Below are 27,151 nucleotides of genomic sequence, written 5' to 3'. Positions count from 1 at the left end.
CACCAATGGGGAGCCTGCAAAAAAGCAGCGGAGACGTCGCTGAGCTCGCCGAACTGCAACGCATAATTTGCCCGAGCTCAAGGGTAAGGAAGAGGTAAGCTCGGGTGAAATAAAAGCCACTCTGCTCCTCTCTGTACCATCCCCCCTGTCTCCTGAACTCTTGGCCATCCCAATGCCCAAGGACTTCAAACTACCTCCCCTGGACAAATATGACGGATTGTTCGACCCGAATTATCACGTAGACGCCTTTCAGTCACAGATGCACTTAGCAAGGGCCAGTGAGTCCTGCATGTGCGTGGCTTTCTCCACCACTTTCAAAGGAGTGGCCCGCACATGGTACTGGAACCTTGCGTACGGATCAATAAGAAGCTGGGCGCAATTCGTGCAAGTCTTCACTTCTCACTTCGTCACCAGCAAGCGGTGCCCAAGGACCCAAGAGAGCCTCCTTGGCATAGTCCAGAGGGAAGGATAATCTATCCAAAGTTACATCAAGCGGTTCAATGATGCTTGTTTACAAATACCCGACCTGGACCCTGCAGTTCGGCTTACAACAGCCAAGAGAGGTATCATGCACAAAGAATTCAAGTGGCATGTAGTGGTCAATCGACCCAAGACTGTAACCGAGTTCCTCAAGCTCGCGGACCAGTTCATAGGGACGGAGGAGGAGATCGGCCAGAAGAATGAAAGCGTGCCTGAGAAAAGGAAAAGAGAAGTTGAGTCCTCAACCCATGAGGACAGTAAGAAGTAGAAAGACCTAGCTCGGGGGGCAAGGCCAGGTCAACCTTTCCGAGGTCCACCAGTAGAGAGGACCGACTACACTCCCCTAAATGCAAAGTGGGCCGAGATTCTTATGGCGATCAAAGACGCCCCGTACGTGAGGTGGCCACCCCGACTGAGAGGAGACCCTAATGTAAGGAATAAGAACTTGTATTGTAGCTTTCATAAAGATCACAATCACAGTACCGAGAGTTGTAAGAACCTCCACGACGAGATAGCAGAGCTCACCCGAAACTGAAGGCATTTTGGCGCGTTTTTTGGCACCCGAAAAATCCAGAAGTCACCTGACATCCATGCGCATACATCATGCGATTAGTCAACCTAGTTTAAATTATGGGTCAAATCCACCCATCACTTCAAAAACTCCCCGAGATAGGGTAAGACTCTTAGCCCGAGGAGTGGGGGGCAATTGATGGAGGGTGATTTGACCCGACCTCCTAACTAAGGGACATGTGGATATGACTCGACGCAAGTGACAGCTCAGCATGACAGCCTGGCCACAACTCGGTGTAATTAGCTCGCTGAAACTCCAGCAGAGCAGCTCGCCACGAGACAACTCGCTACAGTTTGCTACAGCTCGCTATTAAAGCTCACTACGAGGGAGCTTGCTACAAAAGGTGCTTGCTATTGAGTAACCCGGAGCCTTCGGGAAACATCTTATCTGACAAGACCGTGCTTGTCAGACTGCTCCCACGTCTCTTGTCCAGCAGCGCAGCACCTGCCAGTCCAGAGGACTGCACACATGTCTCGCGTCAGGCGGCGTCATACACGCCAGCTCTGCATAATGTCTCTCAGGTGACAGGACCATACCCTGCAATGGATACCTGTGCCAATCCAATCGAGCTTGACGAACAACGGCTATAGCAGAAGAATCAGAGGCGGTTGCACCCGATTTGGCAGCGCATTAATATATAAGGGCTCCACCCCCAAGTAAAAAGGTAATTTGAATTTTTGGTAATCAAGTAGTGCGCATCTCCACTCTTAGCTCGTCATTACTCTCTTAGCTTTTCGTTGAGTTCTAACTTAAGCATCAGAGTGTTCCCGCCGGGCGAGCTCCCCAGGAATCATTCATCTTCTCCTTCTCAAGTGCTATCCGTTGCCAGTTTGGAGCGAGACCCCTGCCAGCTAGGAGTGACTAGATCGCGCTACATTACATTCTTTACATCTTCAACTGTAATCTCCTCATGCCCATTCAATAAGGTCTCTCTAAAATGCTTATATGATGCGGGTAAAGAACATAAAAGAGTGATTGCCAAATCTTCATCATCAATCGCAACATCAATATTTTGCAGATCCATGACAATCGAGAAAAACTCATCAAGGTGGGTTTTAATCGAGCTACCTTCCCGAAGACGAAAGTCCTTAAGTCTGCTTTTCAATAGAAGCCAATTGGTCACACTCTTTGTCATACAGAGTGACTCCAACATGAGCCACAACTCTACTGTAGAGGTTTCTTTAGCAATTTCACGAAGAACCTCGTTCGATAAGCACAAATGAATAGCCGACATGGCTTTCATATCAATCTCCTCCCACTTTTCATCGGACATGGATTCAGGTTTATTCTTTTGTCCTGCCAAGGCCTTCTCCAAGCCGTTCTGAATCAGAATCGCTCTCATCTTGAGATTCCATAGACCAAAATTCACAGGTTGATCAAATTTCTCATTGTCAAACTTCATTGATGCCATTAGTAACAAAATTAATCGGTAAATAATTCAAAAAAAGCAATGCTCTGATACCAATTTGATAGAATTTAAACTCTAAATCACCGATTAATTAGTATGGCAAACAAGAAAATAATTGAGAAATATGTAAATTATAAAGCAAATAATAAGAGCAAAAGAAAGGTAAAGATGGCACCAGATTTATGTGGTTAGGTCAAAGAGACCTATATCCACATGAGAGGAAAGAAAACTTGTTTATTCATATCCTTGATGAGAGTACTACAAACTAGCCACTTTACTAGTGCCGAAATGCTTTTAACAAAGCCTTGAACCACTCCATAGCATAGATGACTGTTTTGACCTGGTGTGAAAGAACCCTTAATGGCAGGAGTGAAGAAGAAAACCGATCCCAAACAGAGTAGGAGTAGATCTCGCTGGAAGATGGCGATGGTGTTCTCCCAATCTCTTCAGCTTTCTAATGCTCTCTCTCCATGTACCTATTACTCCCTGGAAGCTCCCCTTTTATAGAAGAAAAATATGGAACATGGTCCCAAAATTTATGGTGAAATGGAGAAGCAGTTTTAGTGGAGTCGAAAATGGAGGAGCAGTTTTTAGTGGAGTAATTGTGACTATTGAATCTCAGCAGCCACACCAAACGGCAACACTAATTGTGACTGTTGAATTCCTTAGCCACACCAAACGTCAACAGTTCCATCTATGAAAGATGCAAGTATCCTTCCGAGCACTTTACTAGGGAGAACATAATTATGCAAATTGAGTGTCAAATTGAAAGAATTAAAAAATAAAAATAAAAAAAGCAAGTACTGCTACGATATCTATCACGTGCATGTGGATTTAGAAGGCCGCATGTATAATTCATGGAATGAGCAAAAATAAACTCATTGCAAAAAAAAAAAAGTTCTTTTTGATTGAATAAGGAGGAGCTATGCAAGCCTAGGGTAAAAAAATAAAACAATAAAAAATAAAACTTTTGTTAAAAACAACCTGAAACCTGACTAGCAAATCCATTTCCGAGTCTGGATTTTCTACCCACAAGACACTATAGCCACAACCCGCCCATTTCCCTGGTTTGGCTGCAGAGTCTTGTGGGTACATGGTGTCTTTGTTGGTAGTACATATGAATTCTCTATTTTCATATGCAAAAGAGATATTTATAGCCAAACTGGTAGAATGTTGTTGGCATCTACTACCCCCATGTACCCACAAGACACTGTGGTACAGCCGTGCTTCAGGAACATCTCCCACGAATGAATGAGATGTTGCTAATGCATGGCTATAGTGTGTTGTGATTAGGCTTGTGGATGGCAGATCTAAACTCGAGCGCTAAGAGGTTATCATCAATTCAATAAACTCTAATCTAATATAGTTATAATAGGATCCATACGAAAATAATAGCCGCTTTGATCATACTAAAGCTCTGTTCGTTTTTCGGTAAGTTACTTATCTGGGTATGTTTTTCCTGGGTAACATTTACCCAAGTATGTGTATTTACCCATGTTCTTTTATCTCTTAGGTAAATAAGGTAATGACCATTTTAGTCATAAAAATCCATTATTAAAAGGGGCATTTTTGTTCCATTCAAGTATTAGCAACTTTCCTTCTAGTTGGGAAAGTTATTTACCCACCTAGGATGTCTAGAAAAATAAATTTTCCTTGGTCCCCACATTAATCTGAAAAATGAACATGGGATTCTTGGTGAGTGGGAACCAAAATCCCATTGACCAACTTTCCCCCTTTTCAAAATCCAAAAAAAGAACGTCCCCTAAATGTTTCCCTTTCTTTTTTTTATTTTTCCCTTCAAACCAAACACAGCCTAAATGGAAAGAAATTGTGTTACATATGTCCTTACTAATTTAACCTTTAACTTTTTGCAATAATGCATTTTTTATAATATTTGTTGGGTTTTGGTTGTAGTTTCAGCTAAATGTGGATATATGCAAAGTGGAGAAAACAAAGAGCTTACATGCAGCAGATTGAAGTAAAACACAAAGGAAGAACAGAGCAAGAGAAAGAGCTGAGAATTACTTTATACGTATTCTGGTTTCTCCTTAGTTAGAGCCATACAAGAATAGCTTCTTGAGCAAGATAAATAGAAACTTCTTCAAATACACATTTTCAACTAACACAAATTCACAAAAAATAGAAAAATGACCCAACTAAAATTTCTTTTACCTACTACGTGAAAAAACAAAATAAATATAAAATATTTAACTTTTTAGCACATTAACTGTAACAATATTGACAAGTTCCACATGATATATCAAAAAACTCACTAGGGATGATGGTCCTAGTATCCCTCTTCTCTATAGGGGTTGATTTGTTATTTTTCTTATTTTATTCTATTTTATTTTTTTAGCATCACCCTTTTTCAAGGTGTCAACTAAGTGATTGATAAGGTATCATGATGGTTGTAGCTGAGATTTATTGAGATCAAATCCCACTTACACATGTAGGTAATGGGTTTGGGAAACGGAGCTACCCCTTTGTGTAACTCATTAGAGAGTTAGAATAAAATAATAATAAAAGAAAAGAAAAAAATAGAAAAACGTCACCCGAATTATTGTACACGACTTTTTATGGGATGAGCTCCAAATATTGATTCAAGAGGTTCTATCTTGTCCCTCGTCACAATGAAACAAAAAAAAGGGTACGTCATTTGATGAAGTGATTGACCACAACAATTTGTCCATAAGTAGAGTAGGTCATGTTATTGACTGGTGAGAGTAGGGAAGCTTTTTATATGGTCATATGAGAACAACCGAGAAGAAACACGTGGTCTAAAAAAAAGATTCGTAAAAGATAGAGAACTTTTTTAGAAAATATACAGTGGCACTGTTCATCGTCTTCCTCTGCCTTTCTGGCAGCCATTTCAACGGGTCAACAGGTCCCGACAGTCCATCCCGCGTGTCGGAGGTTCCAGAAGTCGGAAATACGATGAGCTCTATGTGAAACTGGTTCTTCAACAGAAGAAGTAAAGGGCTGGTAAAAGGACCCAACCCAATCGCACCCGATGTGATGAAACCAGACGTTATGGCACTAGGGATAAATATATTGGTTGCCTGGCCTCCTACTGAAGAGTGATAAAAGAAGTGTTGAGTTCAACATAATATCAGGGACATCCATGTCATGTCCACATGTGAGTGGCCTGGACATGACATTGGCATAGAGACTGGTCTCCCTCAACGATCAAATCAGCTCTAATGACAACAGCTTATATGCTAAACAACAAATTTACTCCAATCAGATATGCTGCTGTTGGTTCTTCTTCTTCTTCAGATTTAGCAACACCTTTTGCATTTGGATCAGGACATGTCAACCCCGAGAGAGCCTCCGATCCGGGGGCTAATTTATGATATTGGCACTGAGGACTACCTGAACTACCTGTGCAGTCAGAACTACACTCCATCTCAAATGGCTGTCGTAGCTCGGTGGAGTTTCACTTGTCCTCTTACTAATCAAGTTCTTTAGCCAGGCGACTTGAACTACCCGTCATTCACTCTGCTTTTTGACAATGGTGCCCAGAACATTATGCTGACATACAATAGAACGGTGACTAACGTTGGGGCCCCGAGAGCTAGAAGTAAAGCAGCCTGTGTTGGCTTCATTCCCTACAACAAAACTCCACCGGCGAACCTTACTTCCCCGGGGATCCTTTTTCCAGCCCTTCTAAGGAGCTGCTCTACTTTTTCTGCTGGAAGAACTAGTCTGCATAGAGACCATTGTATTTCCGACTTTTGGAACCTCCGGCACGCGGGATGGACTGTCGGGATCTGTTGACCCGTTGAAATGGCTGGCATGAATACAAAGGAAGGTAGAGGAAGACGATGATCAGAACAGTGCCACTGCCCTTTTTTCATATTTTTTTAAAAAGGTTCTCTTATTTTAGTTATTTTATAAAAATATTACTTTTTAAAAAAGGTTCTCTATAAACCACATCACATCCTACCCGAGAATCTGAAATTGCAGCCCACCTCATAAATCTGAAATTGCAGCCTCCAAAAAAGACCATAAACAATTAATAGAAACTGGATGGGTAGATATGGGGTGTAATCTCCTATTACTATCCCTTTCCCCTATAAACCACATCACATCCTACCCGTGAATTTGGCTTTCCCCCTCTACTATGGGGCTATAAAATTCTGATCTACGCTGAGGTCATTTCAAAAAAGACCTGGATGGGTAGATAGGGGGTGTAATCTCCTATAAATACCACGGCTCCGCCGCTCCCATAGACCCAAATATACATTGCATGCACTAGCTGTTATACACTGCGCCGATCATCTATCTCATCCTCTAATAAGCTTCCCTCCTTTGGATCCCCCCCTCGTTACATCAATCCCCATCACCCTCCATAATTTGAATCATGGCCCCCGTGCTTGCCGAGCCCTGGGATGTCACAGAGTTCGTCGTCAACAAAGGCAACGGAGTGAAGGGCCTCGCTGAGATGGAGCTACCCTGTGTTCCTAAGCAGTACATCCAACCCATTGAGGAGAGGTTGGACATGGACACCGTTGTCACTCAAGACTTTATACCCATTATCGACATGTCCATGTTGGAAGATCCTCAGGTGGCTGATTCCATATGTGATGCCGCTGAGAATTGGGGTTTCTTTCAGGTCATCAACCATGGCGTTCCTCTCGACATTCTTGACGATGTGAAGCAGGCAACCCATCGATTCTTTGGGTTACCGGCCAGCGACAAGTTGAAGTACTCCAAGGAGAACTCTTCCACTAACAATGTCCGATATGGAACCAGCTTCATCCCCGGGGCAGAACGGGCTTTGGAGTGGAAAGATTTCCTCAGCCTCTTCTATAGTTCGGACCAAGATGCTTCTGCATTTTGGCCCCCAGAGTGCAAGTAATTAATATGCCCCACTTTTTGGCTCTACTGATAATCAATTCGTTGATTTAGTATAAATAATTCTCAATATTAATTGCATTATATATATATGCATGAATCAGGGATGCAGCACTCAAGTACATGAAGACGTCCGAACCACTTATCAAGCGCCTGTTGGAAGCTCTGATGACAAGGCTGAACGTGAAGGAGATTGACGAAAGCAAAGCTTCACTGTTGATGGGATCAAAGAGGATTAATCTTAACTACTATCCAATTTGTCCAAACCCAGAGCTCACTATTGGAGTTGGCCGCCACTCCGACGTCTCAACCCTGACTATCCTCCTACAAGATGACATCGGCGGACTGTATGTGCGAAGGATCAAAGGTGATGGCTGGATTCATGTCCCACCTATTGGTGGGGCACTGGTCATCAATATCGGCGATGCTCTGCAAATTTTGAGCAATGGCCGATACAAGAGCGTGGAGCATCGTGTGGTTGCAAATGGGAGAAGTAACCGAATTTCAGTTCCCATCTTTGTGAACCCACGGCCCAAGGACATGATCGGTCCGTTGCCGGAAGTGCTGGAGAGTGGGGAGAAACCAGTGTACAAGCAAGTTCTTTACAGCGACTACACTAAGCACTTCTTCAGGAAGGCGCATGATGGGAAGGAAACCCTGGACTTCGCAAAAGCCTGATTTTAATTATTCTGGAAGACTTGTAGTCTACAAGACATAATTAATGGATGTGTGTAGAAATTAACTCCCAGAGTAAATCGATCTGTAACAACAGGTTGGTTGTTGGTACTTAGGAGTGGTGCTTATATTGGTTGGTGTTGGTAGGGTTCTACTAATACCAAATAATGTAGTCCCCCTGAAATTTGGGTTGTCTTTCAGCATTTGGTAGTATGTTAATTTCAAAGTGTTCAATGACAATAATTATATTTATACTTTTACGTACATGTTTGTAATTCCTTTCATCCTTCACTCCCAGTTCTTAGTCATCGTCATCTTTTAAGCCTTTTGTCCAAAATATGTGGGATCGGATACATTGGTTTTGATACCGAAAAACTTCTCAAAATTGGGTTGAGGAAAGAGATGCAAGAGAGAACATAAAAGAGAAAGCTTGGCACTCCAAGGAATTCACCAAATAAGTGCAAAATAGTACAACTCCTGAGAATTGAAGCCAAAGGCTCAACTATATTCAAACTCGAATTTTAAACTATCAAACTTACAACTAAGATTAGAGGGCCTTTATATAGACTTACTTGCTGGAACAACCCCCAAGCTGAGTAATTACTAAGGGAACCATTTACAATGAATCAAAAACAACAAGATTCATGAATTACTCTACAAAACTTAAAGCTTAGAAAATTGAGAAAGTAAGAGAAACAGTCGAATGAAATTAATGCATTTTTGGAATCCCATATTCAACATAATATCCTTTTAGAAAAATGACCACAATTCCTATTGGAAAGTCCAAGTTCAACCATTTATGCGTAGGAAATTAGAATTCAACAACTTTTGGCTTCTTGTGCAAAACATGTAATTAAGGTGCAGAACACCTGTGAAATGGAACTGAAAATCTGTGACCATACATGCTCCAAATGAGATTTGAATGCAAATTCTTATTTGGATTTGTCCTTCATGCAACAGGACACTCCGGTGTCATATTCTGTTTATGCGGTATCCAATTGGACTAGTGTTGTCCTCAGTGTTTATGGACTTCAATTCACCAAGCTAAGGGTTCTCTTAATATTAATCAATTTCTTTTACTTAGGTTGTGTTTGATTGCAGTGTAAATTCATTTGCACTGATGATGACTATGGTAGTGCAAATGATTTACCTGCAAGTTTTGATTTATTTTTTGTTTCAAATTTTATCTTAATTTGTTTGGTTGCATTAAAAATAAAATAAACTAGAATTTACCTTACTTTGTTTCAAAATTAAACCAGAATTTACATTTTTTTCATTTGCACACACACATTTGTATTAGTGCAAATAAAATTACACTGCAACCATTAGGCTCAGTTTAGGAGTCCAAATTAATACAAATATCTAGAATTTACCTTCTTTCCTGGATCGATCCTGAGTATAGGCTTATGCAATTCAGTTAATTCACCGCATCTAACAGATACCTGCCCAGATTCTTCTCTTTCTCACTCATGATTGGAGCTTGTCTACATCCATACTATAGAAAGATTTGAACTTTTGGTTTACTCGATGTTTACATTGATTGCAATAGTACTTAATTGGTGCTGTCTGGCATTGATTGAAGGGGAGTCCGGATCACATTGTTGATAGAATTACAGGCAAGCTGAATGGTCGGGAAAGCTTGTACAAACTAGCATTACAGACTCGTTCTTCCTGGATTCGTAGTTTTTCTGTTCGTTCCTCTCCGGTTGCCCCTCTTCCGGGTTTTTTCCTCTTGAGTTGCTACTCTTCAGCTGGCAAAAGCGGGCAAAGGATTGCAATTCTTCTTGGTGTCATTCTTCCTCGTTCGTTCCTCACCCATGCCCTTCTACAGATTGCACAAAAAATGAAACCAGGATAATAAGAGAGGGCAACGGGTATTTTAGTCAAAATAAGTTTTCTGTCTTTGTAATTTTGTCATCTTTAGTGGTGTTCACTGTTCACTGAACCTAGTTTTTATGCTTGGTTTTGTCCTTATAACTTCATTTGGAAGGAGTATTAAATATAAGTATGTAGAGTGCAAAAATTTGTATTTTAAAATAAGGTAAATCTCTTAAAATGCTCCTCTTAGTTATGAAATTGACAAACTTACCTTTACTATTTAGATATTGTCTTATGGTATCCTTAAGTTTTTTTGACAAATTTCTAACACCTCTCTTTTAAAATTCCTAAAATACCCTTATTGTTACTGCTGTTGTTGGAAATTCCAGACTGGCATTCAGATCTGCGGCAGTTTAGTCCAATCAATAGGAGACAGAGGTGTAGTCCAAGTTATGGAGAGTAATGCTGAAAACCGGCATCCTCTCAGTCGAAGAACAATGAACCGATTTAGACAGTCAGTTAGTTGGGTTTTACTTTAAAATTTTGATAAATAGTCAAAGGCAAATTCGATATTTTATTTTTTTCCTATTAGTTTAACGATGTGTCAGAAAACTTAAGGTACCACGACAATATCTAAATAGTAAAAATACAATTTATTAATTTTGTAAACAAATATTTTATATATTTGTATCATGCATGTTTATATTTCCAAACTGAGCCTATATGGTACAAAAATTATTGGCTTTTGCCAGGCCGTGTGCACATGCATGCACGCCATTGTGCATTGAAGACTTGGGATATATTCTCTTTGTTAGTTTTGATCGACTTATCTCACTTTAAAGATTAAATGCACAAATCAATGCATCAATCGCATGCATAAATCTTTGCAAAATATATGGTGCAAACAACATTTATGTAAAATAGAATTGTGAATCGGTGATAAAAGCAATAATTGAATGTTTGTTGACAAGTACATGAAATATGTTGTGACATTTAATTGAAATCTTGAGTCAAAGGTGTCATAAATATGTGAATACAACATAGTAGGACTCTAGGACTCTATGTCCTAAAGCTCAAAATCATACTCAAATGTTTTCTTTTTTGCTAGCTCCATGAGGTTAGCCCCTTGCCAAATCCATAACCCCTAACTTTAGTGCAGGCAGGATTAATTAGGATTTGTTTCCAAGTCTCTGCTAACACGGTCAGGACTCCAAGTCTCTGCTAATACGGCCAGGTCAGTCCGAGACCTTATCAACTTAGCTAGTTGGCAACTTGCTAGTTGCTTGCTATTCAAATGTATTAGTTTGAATTAAGAATAACCCCCATATTAGGTACGGGACCATTGATATAAATTGTTTCAAAATTTTTAAATTATTTATATTAGACATTTAGGTTAAACTTTTTATTTGATTTAAGAGCCTTATCATGTTTATCTAGAGAATGATCGCATATTAAGTGAGGGGTAACTATAGTATCATTTAATTTGAAATTTATTATTTAACTATAAAAAAATAAATTAGAAAAATTAACATTGGTCTTACATCTTTGTAATTGGCAATCTATTCTGACCCACTTTGTTTGAAATCACTATTCATTTATACTGTTTTTAATATGATTTAAGAGATTAAATATATAAGGTCTTATTTGTAAATAGAAACCCACTTTAATTGGTATTTACTATTTGTTTGATAAATTTATCTTTAAAATTTAAATTAGGTTATGCTTCCAAGAAAAAGTTAAATCTAGTTTGTGCAACTGATTTTCTCATTTTTTGGTCCATGTGTTTGTTTGTTGAGACAAACTATTCTACAAAACATGCTTCTAGCCTTTGGTTGATGACACGAAGGGATGAAGAAGTATCATAGAATTTGAACAAATCCATTGGGCTAGCAACAGATTTGGAACAAATCCATGGAAAAACTCCAAATCTGGAATAAACACATGTCTCTGGCTAGATCTAGAGTGTCGAAGTTAAACCAAAGGACAATAGTAGCAGATCTAGAACACAGATGTCGTGTTTTAGCTCATTGACGAGGAAAAACTAGTCTAGTTGACCATGATTGGAGGGGCGATTCAATGAATTGAGGGCCGGCCATGCGATTTAATACTTTGTAGATAAACAACCGTCGCACGAAACCGTTGAAAATATTGCCTTCACTGGAGAAGACGAAGACAATAACCATTGAAAGCGTTACCTTCGCTGGAGATGTAGGATACAGGTGGTCAGAGTTTGGACCATTGCAGAGGTGGGAAATGAGAACAATCCACCCCTCGATAAAATTTTCTCACTGTCATCGCACAACTTTCATTTCTCAGTGCATCCCATACTTTGAAAATGCTACTCTCATTGCATTGTAGCATCTCTCCCAAAACAAACATGAGAAAATAGGAATATTCGTTGAATATTCCTAACCATGAAATTTAAAAATTAAAGGGAAAATATGATGGTTCAATGAGACTAGATCAAAAAATAAGTAAACAAAAAAACGATGGGCTTGATTAATTTTTAAATTCAAAGCTTCTATGAGTTCCACTTAAGATATTAACAACAAGATTAAAATTTAATGCAGAATTCCCATTATGCCATCTATGAGACCTTAGTCTTGGCAACATTTGTTTATTTATTTATTTAATTTTTAAGCATAGCATTCATTATCAATCTCAAAATTTTGCCTAGGTTAACCGATTGCTAAGTAAAAAAAATGCTAATTATATCAAAAAGTAAGACAACTACTCAAAAGAAATCGGATGGCTAATGGGCTAATCCTACTCAACTACTCAAAAGAAATCAGAAAATAAGAAAACAGATAAAATTTGATGAAACTTGAATAAGAAGATAAACTTATTTTGTCGATGTAAGCGGTAAAAAAGATTAATCGTACTCATTAACGATTTTAGCAACTTTCAAATTTTGAATCAACAACTTTAACCGTGATCGCTTTCCCTAATACACACTTTTGAACATCCTATGCATTTCTCTCAAGCTAGATTGTGTCTATAATGTGAAAACCGAGGGTATTTATTGATTTTTTGAGAGGAGAATGGAGGGTTGAGATAAGAGACATGGGAGATCAATGGATGAGATTTAAAGGGTTTTTAGAGAGAAATTGATTGAGAGAATGAGTTGTCAAGACCGCTTTGGAAGAGATCCTCTCAATCAATCAAGACAATGAGTGGAAGATTTCACCAATTTACTTAAATTGGGCATTTCAAGTTTAGGTGATTGGCTTGATTGATTGGAGACCCCTATTTGGTCAAATATTGGTTTTTAAGATGGTTCTAGAGGATGGGAGAAAGATTTTGTTGTGGGATACCTTAGGTTTGAAATTGTAGTGAAGAGGATTCTAAACGGAAGGCCTAGATTGAGTCTAGCTTTGGGTTTCAAGATGAAGTGGTTAATGGTGTTGAAATTTGACGATCTTGATACCGTTTGACTTGGAATTTCAAACTCTATCCATCTACAAGGTTGGATTTCGGATTTCGTGTGGCATAGAGTTCAGGATAAAAAATGATCCTAATCGAACGATTGAAATCGATTCTACTTTCGAGTCTTGACATGAAGGAGTAAACGGTATCATGTGATCTTGATCTCATTGAATTTGGATTTTTGAGCTCTATATGTCTATAATTTCTTATACACATGTTTTTTCTAATTAAAATGACATTCATATAAAGTTTGGACTTACTAACCACAATACATTATTGACCACTTTCACCTATAGTCATAAATTGAGAACATCTCTTGTATTTTATATCACCGATTGGGTAAATGTGATCAGCAATATATTGTGGTCAAATTTGTATTGATTAACCTAAAAATACAATAACAACTTAACGCCACTGTATGAAACACCCGACCCCTGAGTTGTTGTTAATCACATATATACATACTTTATGGCTTAGGTGGGGCGTTAGTATTAATTACACAACCTCAGTCGACACAGCAATGAAGTCCGATCGTGATCATGATATTTGTGTCTTAGTTTGTCTTCAACCATAACATCACTCCCGGTAAGTTTCCCCTGTTCATGTCAACTGAGTCTGTTCTCTTGTCTTAATTTGTTCACATCACAGTCACAGGCCAACTAACTAGCTAGGGTGTTTTAGCCTTCGGTGGTGTACATGATCATATGCTGTCGATATGATGGACCTTTTGTCACTTGTCGATATAGTCTACGTTATCATGCATTTTCTTGTTTCAAAACCTTTCCTAATTTTTTGTTTTTTTTTTGAATTTTTTATTTTTTAAATTTCACATAATTATCTATAAAACCAATAAGGAAATCACATATTTTTAATTATTTCTAATAAACATAAAGAAAGAGGGATATGCTTTTCTAATGTTTAGCTAAGTGGCACCACTTTTCTCCATTTTATCCTAAATTGTCTCTAATTCTTATTTATTTCTTAAATTATCTCTAATTCCTATTTATCTCTTAAATTATCTCTAATTTAGTAGAAAGATTCTCTCCTAAACTATCTCTAATCCCTATTTATTCTCTCCCCCACTTTTTATCTATATCTATCCAAAGAAAGTTTCAATTAAAAAAATTCAGAATTATTTAAATATTATAATAAAATTATATACTAACATTTATTCAAAACATGAAAATTAATTATAATAGATTGAATATGTTCATATTATTGATAGTTCCATATTTTAAAAAAATTCATCATGAAATTATGTAGTAATAATATAAATTACAATTTTAGGAATTATTCAATTTAAATGTTATTCAAATAATAAAAATTCAACATTAAAAAATAAAACATTATTTCAATAATTCAATAACTAAATATCTTAAATAACAGAATATTAAAAATAACTAAATAATTATATAAAAGTATTTAATATTACCTAAATAAGATTAAAATAAATAAATTCAAATTCGTGTTTATAAGATCCGATCGGATCTTTTTGGATTAGATAGGGGGCTGATCCGGATCTAATCTAATTTCCAAAAATCCAATATGATCCGATTCAAAAATCTGAGAAGAATATATTCAAATCCGGGATTTCGGATTGGATACAGCCATGTACCTACATTGTATTTGATGGTTTTGACAAATAATTTTAAGGTATCAAAGTTTTAATATTTTTTAGCAAGAAAAGTGTGACTTATTTTGCATTCTACAATGTGTAGAGGAAAAGTGGACTCCTCCGGTGACCCCAATTACTTTGTAAAGAATGGAAGGAGTGAAATTGATGAACTCTAATTAAGTAATTTGGCAAATATTGTCTACATCACACGTGATCACCTCAAGTCAAAAGGGTAACTTTCTCTTTTTACAGGCTTTAGGGGTATTTACGATATTTCACACTCGAACTTGATGACAAGAACCGTGCTAAGGAGTGCGAATGTGCGGTGCCGTTACAAAGATGGCCATAACATCACCATTTATGCCTTACGGAATCTCACGGGGGAAGAAAAACCAAAGAAGTAGCCACAGTGGGTGAATAGCTTATCAGCAGTGGAGGTGGACACCACCACCCAATGTAAAATGAAGTTGCCAAGGAACTTATAAAAGGATATATTACATATAGGTAACTTATACCTTGGAGGCAGTCTCACTTCAAGGCCTTAACTTTTAAATGTTCTATTTTATTACCTGTATTTCTAGAAATATACATCTAAGTCCAATTCTGCTAAACCAACATTGAAGATAAAATTATACAAATGCCCATATTCTGACTCGACCTCTTTTATTTTTATTTTTTTTCATTATTCGTCTTTTTTAGACTATAGATTTTAGACGTAAACTAGCTTCTACATTCAAAGTAAGCGTCCAAATGAGACTACGATGGCTGCGAGGAACTTACTTTACCGCCATTGATTAATTTGTATCTGAAAATCAAAAATAGAAGAAAGATGAATAATGGAAAAACTGTCCTCATTGTGACAGCGGCCTGAAGACTTTTTGGTAGTTGGTGTCTACCAACTCTGTTCACAGATAAATGTACAGAGCCGGGCTCCTCAATTGATCAGATATCTGGAAAGGAACAATTAATGTAAGTGAATGCCCTCCCCCTCTCAATCACCCTTGTTATTTTAGGGAGATTGATCAAAATCAGAATTTTATAGCCTTATATCAGAGAGGGAATGCATCTTAACCGTGAATTGATGTGAAATTCATAGGCAGGATGTGGTTTATAGGGGAGAGGGCTGGAATTCAGAATTCTGCATCACATGTATTCGTTCAAACTGTCTTCCTTTTCACAAGTTGCCAACTAGGTGATTGGTAAGATTTTTTGTTGGGTGTAACAGGGATTTGGATCAAATCCCACGTGCACATAATAATAAAATAATAATAATAATAATAATAATAATAATAATAATAATAATAATAATAATAATAATAATAATGATGGAGGATGATTTGGCCCGATCTCATAATAGGGGGACATGTGGACATGACTCGACAAAAGGGACAACTCGGCATGACAACCTGGCCACAACTCGGCGTAATGAGCTCGCTGGGACCCAGCCTGATAGCTCGGCACAGGTGTCAGCTCGTGGCAAAGTGGTACTCCGATTACCCCGATCTCTCTCCCAAGGGGGGAGCGCCCCGAGGTCCCTCCAAGTGAGGAGTCCCGAGCTCCTCCCAAGTAAAGGAGCCCCCGAGCTCCTCCCAAGTAAAGGAGCCCCCGAGCTCCTCCTCAGTAAGGAGCCCCCCGAGCTCCTCCTCAAGAAGGGAACACCCCGATCTAAAATCCCTGGGTAAGGAACATCCCAAACTGAAGGCACTTCAGGTAAGCTTGTCAGTAGGCTCCTGCCCAAACCTAAGTAGCCGCCTCAAAGACTTGCCTCAGGTAGAAGCACCTCGTCATATTAACAGTAGCTCGATACCAAGTAGCTCGATGTATCGCCTGACAACCGTACCCACCAGATCTGGAAATTGCTCCCACGTCTCTGACTAGGCGGCGTCGTTCCTACCAAGCCCTGACAAGTGTCCCCTGTCTGGCAAGGCCGTACCCTATAACAATTACTTGCGCCCACCAGTTCAGCCCTGGCAAATAACGACTTCAGTAGAGAATCGAAGGCAGTTATACTTGATTTGTCAACACATAAGCATATAAGAGCCCCGACCCCTCATGGGCAAAGGTAATGGCGCATCTCCACTCTTAGCTTATTTCTCTACAACTCTCACTTTCTCAGCTCTCCACCAAGTTCTGACTTAACCATCGGAGTGTTCCCGCCGGGAGAGCTCCCCGGGAATCCTTCACCTTCTTCCTTGCAGGTATCTTGTCCGTTGTCAGCTAGGAGTGCAACCTTTGCCAGCTAGGAGTGCTCAGATCGCGCACCATCAATTGGCGCTATTTGTGGGAAATGCTTTGAAAAGCCTTCTTCCACCAAACTTTGCAACTTCAGTATTCATGGCTTCCTCCAACAACGACAGGCACAACTCAGGCGTGAACACTTCCCCTAAACCTCCGCTCCCTACAGTGGATGGGATCCCGACGCTGAACGTGCCTCAGATTGCGGCACCGGTGAGCGCTCCACTCCCCTCCGTGGTAGGCACCACTTTCACTGAGCCCTCTCTTCCCCTAGTAGCTGGACCAAACCAGCTTGAAGATCTGATGCATTGCATGCGAGCCATACAAGCTCAAGTGCAGCAAGTCCAACAGCTTCAGCTGTACCAGTAGCAAGCTCTACACCATGTCTACTAGCAGCAGTATCAGTAGCAGTTCCCCTTGTTGCCTCTAAACCAGCCACCGATTCCACCACGGCATTCGGCCTCACAGCAAACTAAGCCTCACCGCCGGAATGAATGCCCCTCTCGCTAGGGAGAGACCTCCCAGGCCCATAATTCTCCCAGGAGCCAGGTCTCGTCCTGCGGCAGGAAGGAGAATCCAGTCACACCCATCTATCCGCGTGTGGTTAGGTCAAGGGACTCTCAACCTCTCAGACCCGCATCACCTCAATTTTTCGAGTTCGTGGCCCCGCTCGTTGAGAACCGATTCGAGGTCCTGGCCGCGGACTCCAGACAAGGACCGATCCATAGTCATCGTCAGCAGTCCGAGCCACTCCCTACAAAAACCGTTCCTGATAACACAGAAGCGAGCAACACCAATGCAGAGCCCGCAAAGAAACAGTAGAGACGTCGCCGAGCTCGCCGAACTATGACACACCACTTGCCCGAACTCAAAGGAAAAGAAGAGATACCCAACCTGGACCTCGCAGTGCGGCTCACAACAGCCAAGAGAGGCATAACGCACAAGGAGTTGAAGTGGCATGTAGTTGTCAACTGACCTAAGACTATAACTGAGTTCCTCAAGCTCACGGACCAGTTCATAGGGACGGAGGAGGAGATTAACCAGAAGAATGAAAGTTTGCCTGAAAAGAGGAAAAGAGAAGCTGAGTCCTCGACCCATGGGGAAAGCAAGAAGAAGAAAGACCTAGCTCGGGGAGGAAGGCCAGGTCAGCCTTTCCAAGCTCCTCCAGTAGAAATGACCGACTATACACCTCTGAACGCAAAGTGGGCCGAGATCCTCATGGCGATCAAGGACGCCCCATACGTGAAATGGCTACCTCGGCTGAGAGGGGACCCGAGTGTTAGAAATAAAAATTTGTATTGTAATTTTCATAAAAATCACGGTCATAGTACCAAAAGTTGTAAGAACCTCTACGATGAGATAGAAGAACTCATCCGTCGCGGATATTTAAGAAATTTTGTATAAAATGATAATAAGACAGGATGGTAGGGGGAGCAAGGTAGAGATGCTCCCGAGTCTAGTAGCAGACAAGGCGAGCAGCTGCAGAGGCAGCCCCCTAAAGAGAGGTCAGTTCGAGGGACCATACAGATGATCACCGAAGGATCGATTGTCACGGGCTGCACCTCGGCCGCAGCTCGGACCTCAGCTCATGAGATCGGAAGGGAAGAGCAGAAGCCCCCGAAGCGGCTAAGGATAGAAGAACCGATCATCTTCACCGAGGACGACGCACACAGAGTCCACTACTCCCACGATGATGTGCTCGTCGTGAAGATAAGGATCAATGATTTCGAGGTGAAGCACGTCCTCGTCGACTCCGGCAGCTCGACAGACATTCTCTTCAAAGCCACGTTCGACAAGCTTCAACTCCAAGAGAGCGACCTCGAGCCCACAAGTACTCCCCTGGTGGGCTTCAGCGGAGAGGAAGTTAGGCCCTTGGGGAGAATCACTGTACCTGTAGAGGTTAGCTCCTGGCCTAGCATAGTGAGGCTCAACCACAAATTTTTGGTGGTCGCAACTCCCTCCCCGTACAATGCCATAATAGGTCGGCCCATCGCCCATGCTCTACGTGCAGTGGTCTCCACCTATTATTTGGTGATGAAGTTCCCCACGGACTTCGGAGTTGGGGTAGCGTGAGGCGATCAACTCGAGTCTCGCAAGTGCTACGTTGTGAAGAGCGAGCTGCACCTACGGAAGAGACTGTTTCCGTGCCAACTTCAATAGAGGACCTAGCTCGGACACTCCAGATCGGCGCTTCAGTCAAGGAGCCTCTGCGATCTCAATTGGTAAGTTTCTTAATTTGAAATTTAGATGTTTTTGCATGGTTCACGACAGAGATGCCCGGCATAGACCCTAGCATCATCACTCACAAACTGAACACTGATCCTGTAGTTAGGCCCGTTAGACAGAAGAAATGCAACCTAGCCCCGGAGCATTGGAGAGCAGTTGACGAGGAGGTTGAGAAGCTCCTCGCAACCGATTTTATCAGGGAAGTCCATTACCCGAGCTAGGTGGCTGGTAAAAATGGTTAACGGTAAATGGCGCATGTGCGTCGATTATACCGACCTGAACTGGGCCTGCCCAAAGGACTGCTTCCCACTCCCAGGATCGACCATTTGGTGGACGCGACCTCAGGGCATGGGTTGCTGAGCTTCTCGGACTCCTATTCGGGCTACAACCAGATCAGAATGGACCTTGCTGATGAAGAAAAAACAGCCTTCATAACTGAGCTAGGCCTATACTGCTACAAGGTCATGCCCTTTGGGCTAAAAAATGCCGGGGCTACATTCCAAAGACTTGTAAACAAATTGTATGAGCCGTTGATCGGCAAGAAAGTAGAATGCTATGTAGACGACATGGTCATCAAAACTCAGTTTTCAAGTGATTTAATAAAAGACTTACATTCTGTCTTTGAAATCTTGCATAAATTTAACATGAAAATAAACCCGAACAAGTGCGTTTTCGGCGTCACTTCGGGTAAATTCCTAGGTTACATCGTCAACCAACGTGGCATTGAGGCTAAACCTGAAAAAATTAAGGCAATCTTAGATATGAGATCACATCGGAAATTGAAGGAGGTTCAAAGGTTGAATGGCCGCATAGCCTCCTTGAGCCGCTTCATGTCCAGATTGGCAAATCGCTGCCTGCCTTTCTTTAAGGCAATTAAAAGCAAAGGCTTCGAATGGACTGAAGACTGTCAGCATGCTTTTAACAAGCTCAAAAAGTACCTCGCCCGCATCCCAACCTTGATCCGACCCGAGGTGGGAGATACTTTGGAGCTATACCCCTCCACGAGTGACGAGGTAGTCAGCCCGGTACTAATAAAAGAGGTAGATCGAGTCCAACGGCCTATCTACTATGTTAGCAAAGTGTTGCATGGGGCAAAAACGAGGTATCCAAAGATCGAAAAGTTGGCGTATGCTCTAGTTGTTGCAACTCGGAAGCTTCGTCCATACTTCCAAGCTTATACTATCGTTGTTCTTACCAATAATCCTTTGAGGCAAGTCTTGCTCAAGCCCGAGGTCTCTGGTAGGTTGACAAAGTGGGCCATCGAGCTCAGTGAGTACGACATCCAGTACAAGCCACAAACTGCTATCAAGGCCCAAGCCTTGGTCGACTTTGTTGCAGAATGTACTTTTAGCACCAAAGTCCCCAGGCCGGACGAGCCCAAGCACTGCGAGGGAACAACCAGCGCGGATTCTCTCCTAGTTAGATTAAACCCAAACTGGGATGAGGAGCCCTGGATCCTTCACGTGGACGGCTTGTCAAATCAACAGGGCAGCGAGGTTGGAATCGTTCTGTACGAGCTAAGCGGTGTGAAACTGGAGTATGCACTATACTTTGAGTTTGCTGCGTCCAACAATGAAGCGGAGTATGAGGCATTAATAGCCAGGCTGACTCTAGCAAATGAAGTGAAATCCAAGCACATCATCATCTGCAGTGACTCCCAGCTCGTGGTCAACCAAGTCACAGGTGAATATGAAGCTCACGAGCCAACCATGGTCGCCTACTTAGCCAAAGTAAGAAAGGCTATGCTCAACTTCCAGTCCCATTTCATCAAGCAAATCTCAAGATCTGATAACGTTGAGGGCGATGCCCTGTCCCGGTTAGCCAACACAAGTGATAATACCATGATAATCGTGTACATAGAGAACTTGCCTCGGCCTAACATTATCGGGGGGGCAGAGGAGGTCAGTCCTGTCGTACAAGCAGAGTCGAGTTGGATCGATCCGCTCGCAAAATTCTTGCTGCACAAGACCCTCCTTGCAGATCATAATGCTACTAGAAGGGTAGAGCATCAAGCAGCCAAATATGTCATGATAGACGAATGGCTGTACCGAAGATCTTACACCCTCCCCTATCTGCACTGCTTGCAACCTTCCGAGGCCGAGCTCATGCTCTGCAACACTCATGAGGGCCTGTGCGGTGGACACTTGGGGGGCAGGGCCCTTGCCCAGAAAGCGCTATGACAGGGATACTATTGGCCAACATTGAAAGCAGATGCAATTGAGTTCGTTAGAAAGTGTGACAAATGCTAAGAGCACGCCAACGTCCACCACCAACCCGCTGCCGACCTAAAGTACCTCACCAGCCCATGGCCCTTTGCACAATGGGGGATTGATATACTTGGACCATTTCCACCAGCGACAGGACAGAGGAGGTTCTTAGTGGTAGCAGTTGATTATTTCACTAATTGGGTGGAGGCCGAACCTCTCACAACGATCACAGCGCGGAATGTGCAGAACTTCTTTTGGAAGAATATAGTTTTCCGTTTCAAACTACCCCGAGTACTCATCTCTGACAACGACAAGTAGTTCGAGGACATTAAATTCCAGAACTGGTGCAAAGATATGGGAATACAACAAAATTTTACCTCGGTGGCGCACCCTCAAGTGGATGGTCAAGCAGAGGTCACAAACAGAGCCATTCTCTGCGGACTGAAGGCACGCCTAGACCGAGCTAAAGGACTGTAGGTAGATGAGCTACCCAGTGTACTATGGGCTTATCGAACCACGGTGAAGACCACAACAGGCGAGACCCCCTTCAACCTCACTTACGGCACCGAGGCAGTCATCCCAACCGAGATCGAGGTTCCTACGCTACGTTTGGAAGTGTACGGTGATGAAGCAAATGGGGACGAGGTACGCACCAACCTCGACCTACTTGACAAGGTATGAGACCTCGCATACATTAGGACCACAGCCTACCAACAGAGAGTAGCTCGGTACTATAATGCCAGGGTCAAGAAGCGGAACCTCCGCGTCGAAGACCTGGTTCTTCGTAAAGTCATGGTACCTGAGCCCGGTGTTGGTAAGCTTGGGCCAAATTAGGAAGGTTCCTACTGAATAAAGTGAGTGCTTGGGGAAGGAACGTATGAGCTCAAAACCCTAGAAGGGAAGCAGATACCTCGAGCATGAAGTATTTTCAACCTAAGGCAATATTACCTATAATTACCGAACTCCAAAGGAGTGGACTATAAGTCACTGCCCCAGCCTAAGGGCTAAAACGCTGAGCTAAGAAAAGACCTCGGCACCACATAGGACCTAGTCGCCTTGTCGGCATAGGCTAAGTACTTTTAATGCCTAAGGCGCAGGAAGCTCGGGTGTGAACCCTATGATGCATAGCCCGCCCCGGCGTACAGCAGGTTGAACCCATTAAGGACAACCGACGTTTATCTAAGTGGCCCATGTGCAGACAGGTCAGGTATATTCCTTACAATGTTGCTCACATTGGCACACATCATGCGAAGTTGTCCCTACTAAGTACTGGTTGACAGTTCGGAGTGACGATGACCTAAAAATATCCACTTTGGTTACCCTTACTTGTTATCTAGCTCGGTAGCTTGATAGTTCGGGGAAACCCATACACCCATTATTCCGATCAAAAAGGATAATTGCACAAGAAAGTTAATTGCACAACACTTAGCAAAAAACATATTTCATTACCAGAGTTTCATTACAATGAGTTCAGTACAAAAAGAGAAGAAAAGAAAAACTGAGCTCATGGGCTCAAAGTACAAGGGCTGAAACTACTCGTCATCATTCCTGGCAGAAGTCTCCGTAGGAGTGCCAGCTCGGTCGGTAGCCTCCCTGGTGTCAGCGACTTCCTCCTCCTCAGAGTCTGGGTCCTCGGCGGCTATGCGGGCTACCTTTCCTGTGATCCGCGAGGTGGTGATGGCGCTCACGTCGAGCTGCAGGAACTCACGCTTTATCAGCCACCGACTGAGCTTGAAGCCTTTGCGGTAGGCCTCCACCATCACCCCGTCAAACTCCTCCGACTTGACGTAGTCTTGGACGGCCTTAACCTTGGCCTCCTCCATAGCGCCAAGAAGGATATCAGTTTGCTCCTTGACATCGGCTTCAAGGTTCTCGACCTGACGCTTCAGAGTCCCCTTATCCGACTCAAGGTTCTTCACCTTGCGCAGCAATTCCTCCTTCTTGCACAGCAACTCCTCCTTCTCGCGCTGCCACTCCTCCTTCTCTGACATCAATGACGTAACTAGCTCTTTCTGAGCTAGCACATCGCCTTCCTGTCGGTGGATTTGGCCGCAAGCTAGCTTCAGATCGGAGTGAGTTGCGCGGGCTGAGTTTTCGGTAGCCAGAGCTTGCTTCAAGTGCCTCTTAGATTGGAGAGTCAGGGTGTGCACGATAGAGTTCACCTGCCAGGAGAATGCCAGTTAGCACCAATAAGGAAACAATTGCAGAAGCTTGAAGTATAACGGGACTTACCACCATAGAGTGGGTAGCTGCCCGAGCTCCGAGCTGAGAAGGCGATAGCTCGGCCCACTCCCTCTCAACTCCTCTATCTAGAGTCTGTCATACCTATTAAGAAGTGATAAAACTACATAGGATATATAAATTAACAAATCCTTAAAAGAAATTAAGACAGAAGAAAAAGGAAGTAGAAAAAGGAGATACATTAGCAAACAAGGAAATTACAAGAGGAGGCTTTGCTCTAGTTCGTTCGATCAACTTCAATTCAAGAGATCAAATATATCGAAACCTTCATTAGGGTTAGATTTTTAGGCTACCTTGGACAGACGGCCTCCTCCAAGTTTCATTATTTTTCTCATCTGGCAGTTTAACACTTTCAATGTAGTTTTAGACCTCTCATCTTCTTCCTTCTTTTTACCATTCATGTATATGCCTTTGAGCTTCTAAGGAAGCTTACCTTAATATCCTAGGACTGCAATTAGATGAATGGATGTGGTCAAAGTGTTCTCTGTACTCTTGCTAGAATCCTAAAGCTCCGTTTGTTTTGCAAGTCTTAATCGGATACAAATTTTGCATCTGTTTTTTTTTTTTTTTTTTTTATTTGCACTCCTTGGCACTAAACTAATCCTATTTTTGCTCTCTCACACAAAGTTGTTTTTCTTTTCTCAAAAAAGAAAAAAAGGGTTTGCACTCCTAACTGGCTACTTGATACAAAATTTGTACTTTCTATCACATGCACTAACTAGTGGTACAAATTTTGCATACTGATGCAAAATTTATATTACTTTCTTCCTACATCAAATTTCTCTCTTATAAAGTGGGGACCACATCACATTGTTTCTTACCTCACTCTCAAACAAATAACCCTCCTCCTACGTACATTATTATCTTTCATGTAAGGTAGAGATCATATTATTTTACCTCTCTCACAAACAAATAAGACAATGAAATATGAAGCAAACGTAGACCAGAATTTACATTCAATCTCTTAGAACTCCCATGTATTTACACCAGTAAAAATTGCATAGAAAACAAGCAAAAGATTGAACTTGAAATGGTTCAACTTTCATTTTTTTGCTTGATTTTGAATATTGTTCAGAACTTTTTATGTAGCAATATATAAGTAGTTATCTTACTCCTATGATTTGATTAGATTTTGGTAGATTAATGCCTTGGAGTTGTATAACATCTTACTCCTACAAATAATTCGTGAGGAGCCTTTGATAAGATCCCATGGGCGTCATAGGACAATTGGAACATATGTTGGAGCTACTATTGCTTGGCCTTCGTTTTTGGTAAATATTACAAATTTATGTATAATTATTTTTATTTCATTTTTTGTTGTTATATGTGATTAGATAGTCAATGACTATTAATTTACAAAAATTATATCTATTTACTTTGTTTTTTTCTTTTTGTTGCCTTTTCTTTGTAGGTTGTAGAGGAAGAAAGGATTGGATGAAGAATACAAAGAGCATTTTTTTTTAGATGTTAAAATGAATTTCTTTTGGATTATTTTATATTTGATTTGTAGGTTGTTAAAAAAAGAAGACATCTACTCAAAAGGAAGAATGAATATAGCGAGGGCTGAGTGTTGTGTTTTTTTGTTCTTAAAATGATGATGGAAGTCAATTGGAATTTTATAGATAAGGTGTATCTTTCTGGATTTTATATATATTTTCATACAGGTTTTATGTTTTGATTGAATATATTTTCATATAGGTGTATCAATTGGAATTTTTATATAGAAGTATTCACAATATATTGCACTTTTTTTTTTTAAGAAATTGAAACATTTTTAGAGGCGGCCAAAAGTACCTCTAAATATTAAAGCATATAGATTTTTCCTTTTCTTTGATTTATTTTGGAGGCACATAAAATTGCATCAAAATCCTTTAAAGGCGTTCAAATGAACCTCTAAATTGAACTTTTAGAGGCACTTTTAACTGTCTCTATATGACCTTTAGCGTCAGTGCAATAGAGACAATCGTATGTGCTTCTAAAAGTCCAATTTAGAGGCAGATTAAATCCGCCTCTAATGCTCACCCAAGTGCCTCTAAAACATTTAGCGACATGGCTTTTAGAGGTATTTACCTGGCCGCCTCCTATAACCTTTAGAGGCATGTTTTATGCTTTTAGAGGCAGTTATGGCCGCCTCTATAGATGAATTTTCCAGTAGTGGTTCCAAAGCTTCCATTTGAAACATTTGGCTAAAAACACCAAGGAAAGATGGCTTGGCTTGAGATTAATTTGTTTATATATTATACAAATATTTTGGAAAAGCCTGAGAAAAGATGTACTCATTCACTCCCCAATGGAGGTGGCACTCATAAAATTTTATTAAAATGAAACGCACAAAAGAATGCTTACAAGGAGTCCACTAGATTGGTCACATGTTTAGCCTTCGAGCTTGACTCGCCATTTAAAATTTTATTAAAATGACACGCACAAAAGAATGCTTACAAGGAGTCCACTAGATTGGTCACATGTTTAGCCTTCGAGCTTGACTCGCCATTAAATTATGAGGCTCGAGCTTGAGTTAGAGACTTGAGCTTGAATCAAAAGCTCATAAGTTTGAGCTCGGCTTGGCTTGAGCTCGACTGTGATCCAGGCATTTTATAAAAATAAAAAATTATACATATAAAAATAGTTATTATTATATATATAATAAAATATTATATATAACATATTATATATATATATTTATATATATTATTATATATATGTATGTTAAAATATATGTATATATGTATGTATGTATGTATGTATGTATTTATGTATATATATATATATCTCGATTAGGCTCACAAGCCCCATGAGCTGAGCTTTATTGGGCTCGAAGCTCAGTGTAGACTAAGCCGAATTAAATCTTCATGAGCTGCGCTCAAATAGCTCATGAAAAGCTCGGCTCGTGGACACCCAGGCATGAATTCCAATTTATGATATATATATATATAACTTAAAAAATGAAAGGATAAATAACATAACATATAGGTATCTTGTAATTCGGGGGTAGTCTCACTTTGAGGCCTAAACTTTCAAATGTGCCATTTTAGTACCTGAATTTCTAGAAATATATATTTAAGTCTAATTCTGTTGAATTTACATTATAGTGAGGGGGTAAAATTATGAAAATGTCTGATTTATTTTTTAATTTTTTGGTAGAAAAAAAAGATTCATTTAGCAAAGAGACCAGGCAAGGCCATACAAACACCAGAACTAAAACTAATACAACAAAGGGAAAAAAATAGAACAACAACAAACAACACAACTATACCCACCAACAACCACAGAAAGTCAACCACAGAACCAAAGATAACCACCAAGGACTAGCATCGAACCATTTCTTTGAAGCATGAAGATTTCTCTAGTTAGTAACATGAGTTGACCTATTGGCAAAGCATTTAACAAAAGAG

The 27,151-nt window shown here is 40.8% G+C and overlaps 1 protein-coding gene across 1 annotated transcript; it reads left to right on the top strand.

The window, feature by feature from the left end:
- Positions 1 to 6,526: 6,526 nt before the first annotated feature.
- Positions 6,527 to 8,252, top strand: LOC104612098 (feruloyl CoA ortho-hydroxylase F6H1-3). The gene is made up of 2 exons (XM_010279417.3): positions 6,527 to 7,316; positions 7,421 to 8,252. Exons 1-2 carry the CDS (start codon positions 6,823 to 6,825, stop codon positions 7,992 to 7,994), a joined length of 1,068 nt encoding a protein of 355 aa, XP_010277719.2. The 5' UTR covers positions 6,527 to 6,822; the 3' UTR covers positions 7,995 to 8,252.
- Positions 8,253 to 27,151: the final 18,899 nt, after the last annotated feature.

This window comes from Nelumbo nucifera, chromosome 1 (genome assembly GCF_055504915.1).
Source record: "Nelumbo nucifera cultivar China Antique chromosome 1, China Antique-T2T, whole genome shotgun sequence".
Taxonomy (NCBI): domain Eukaryota; kingdom Viridiplantae; phylum Streptophyta; class Magnoliopsida; order Proteales; family Nelumbonaceae; genus Nelumbo; species Nelumbo nucifera.
The sequence above is the reverse complement of the archived record's forward strand: the minus strand, read 5'-3'. Positions and strand labels throughout refer to the sequence as shown.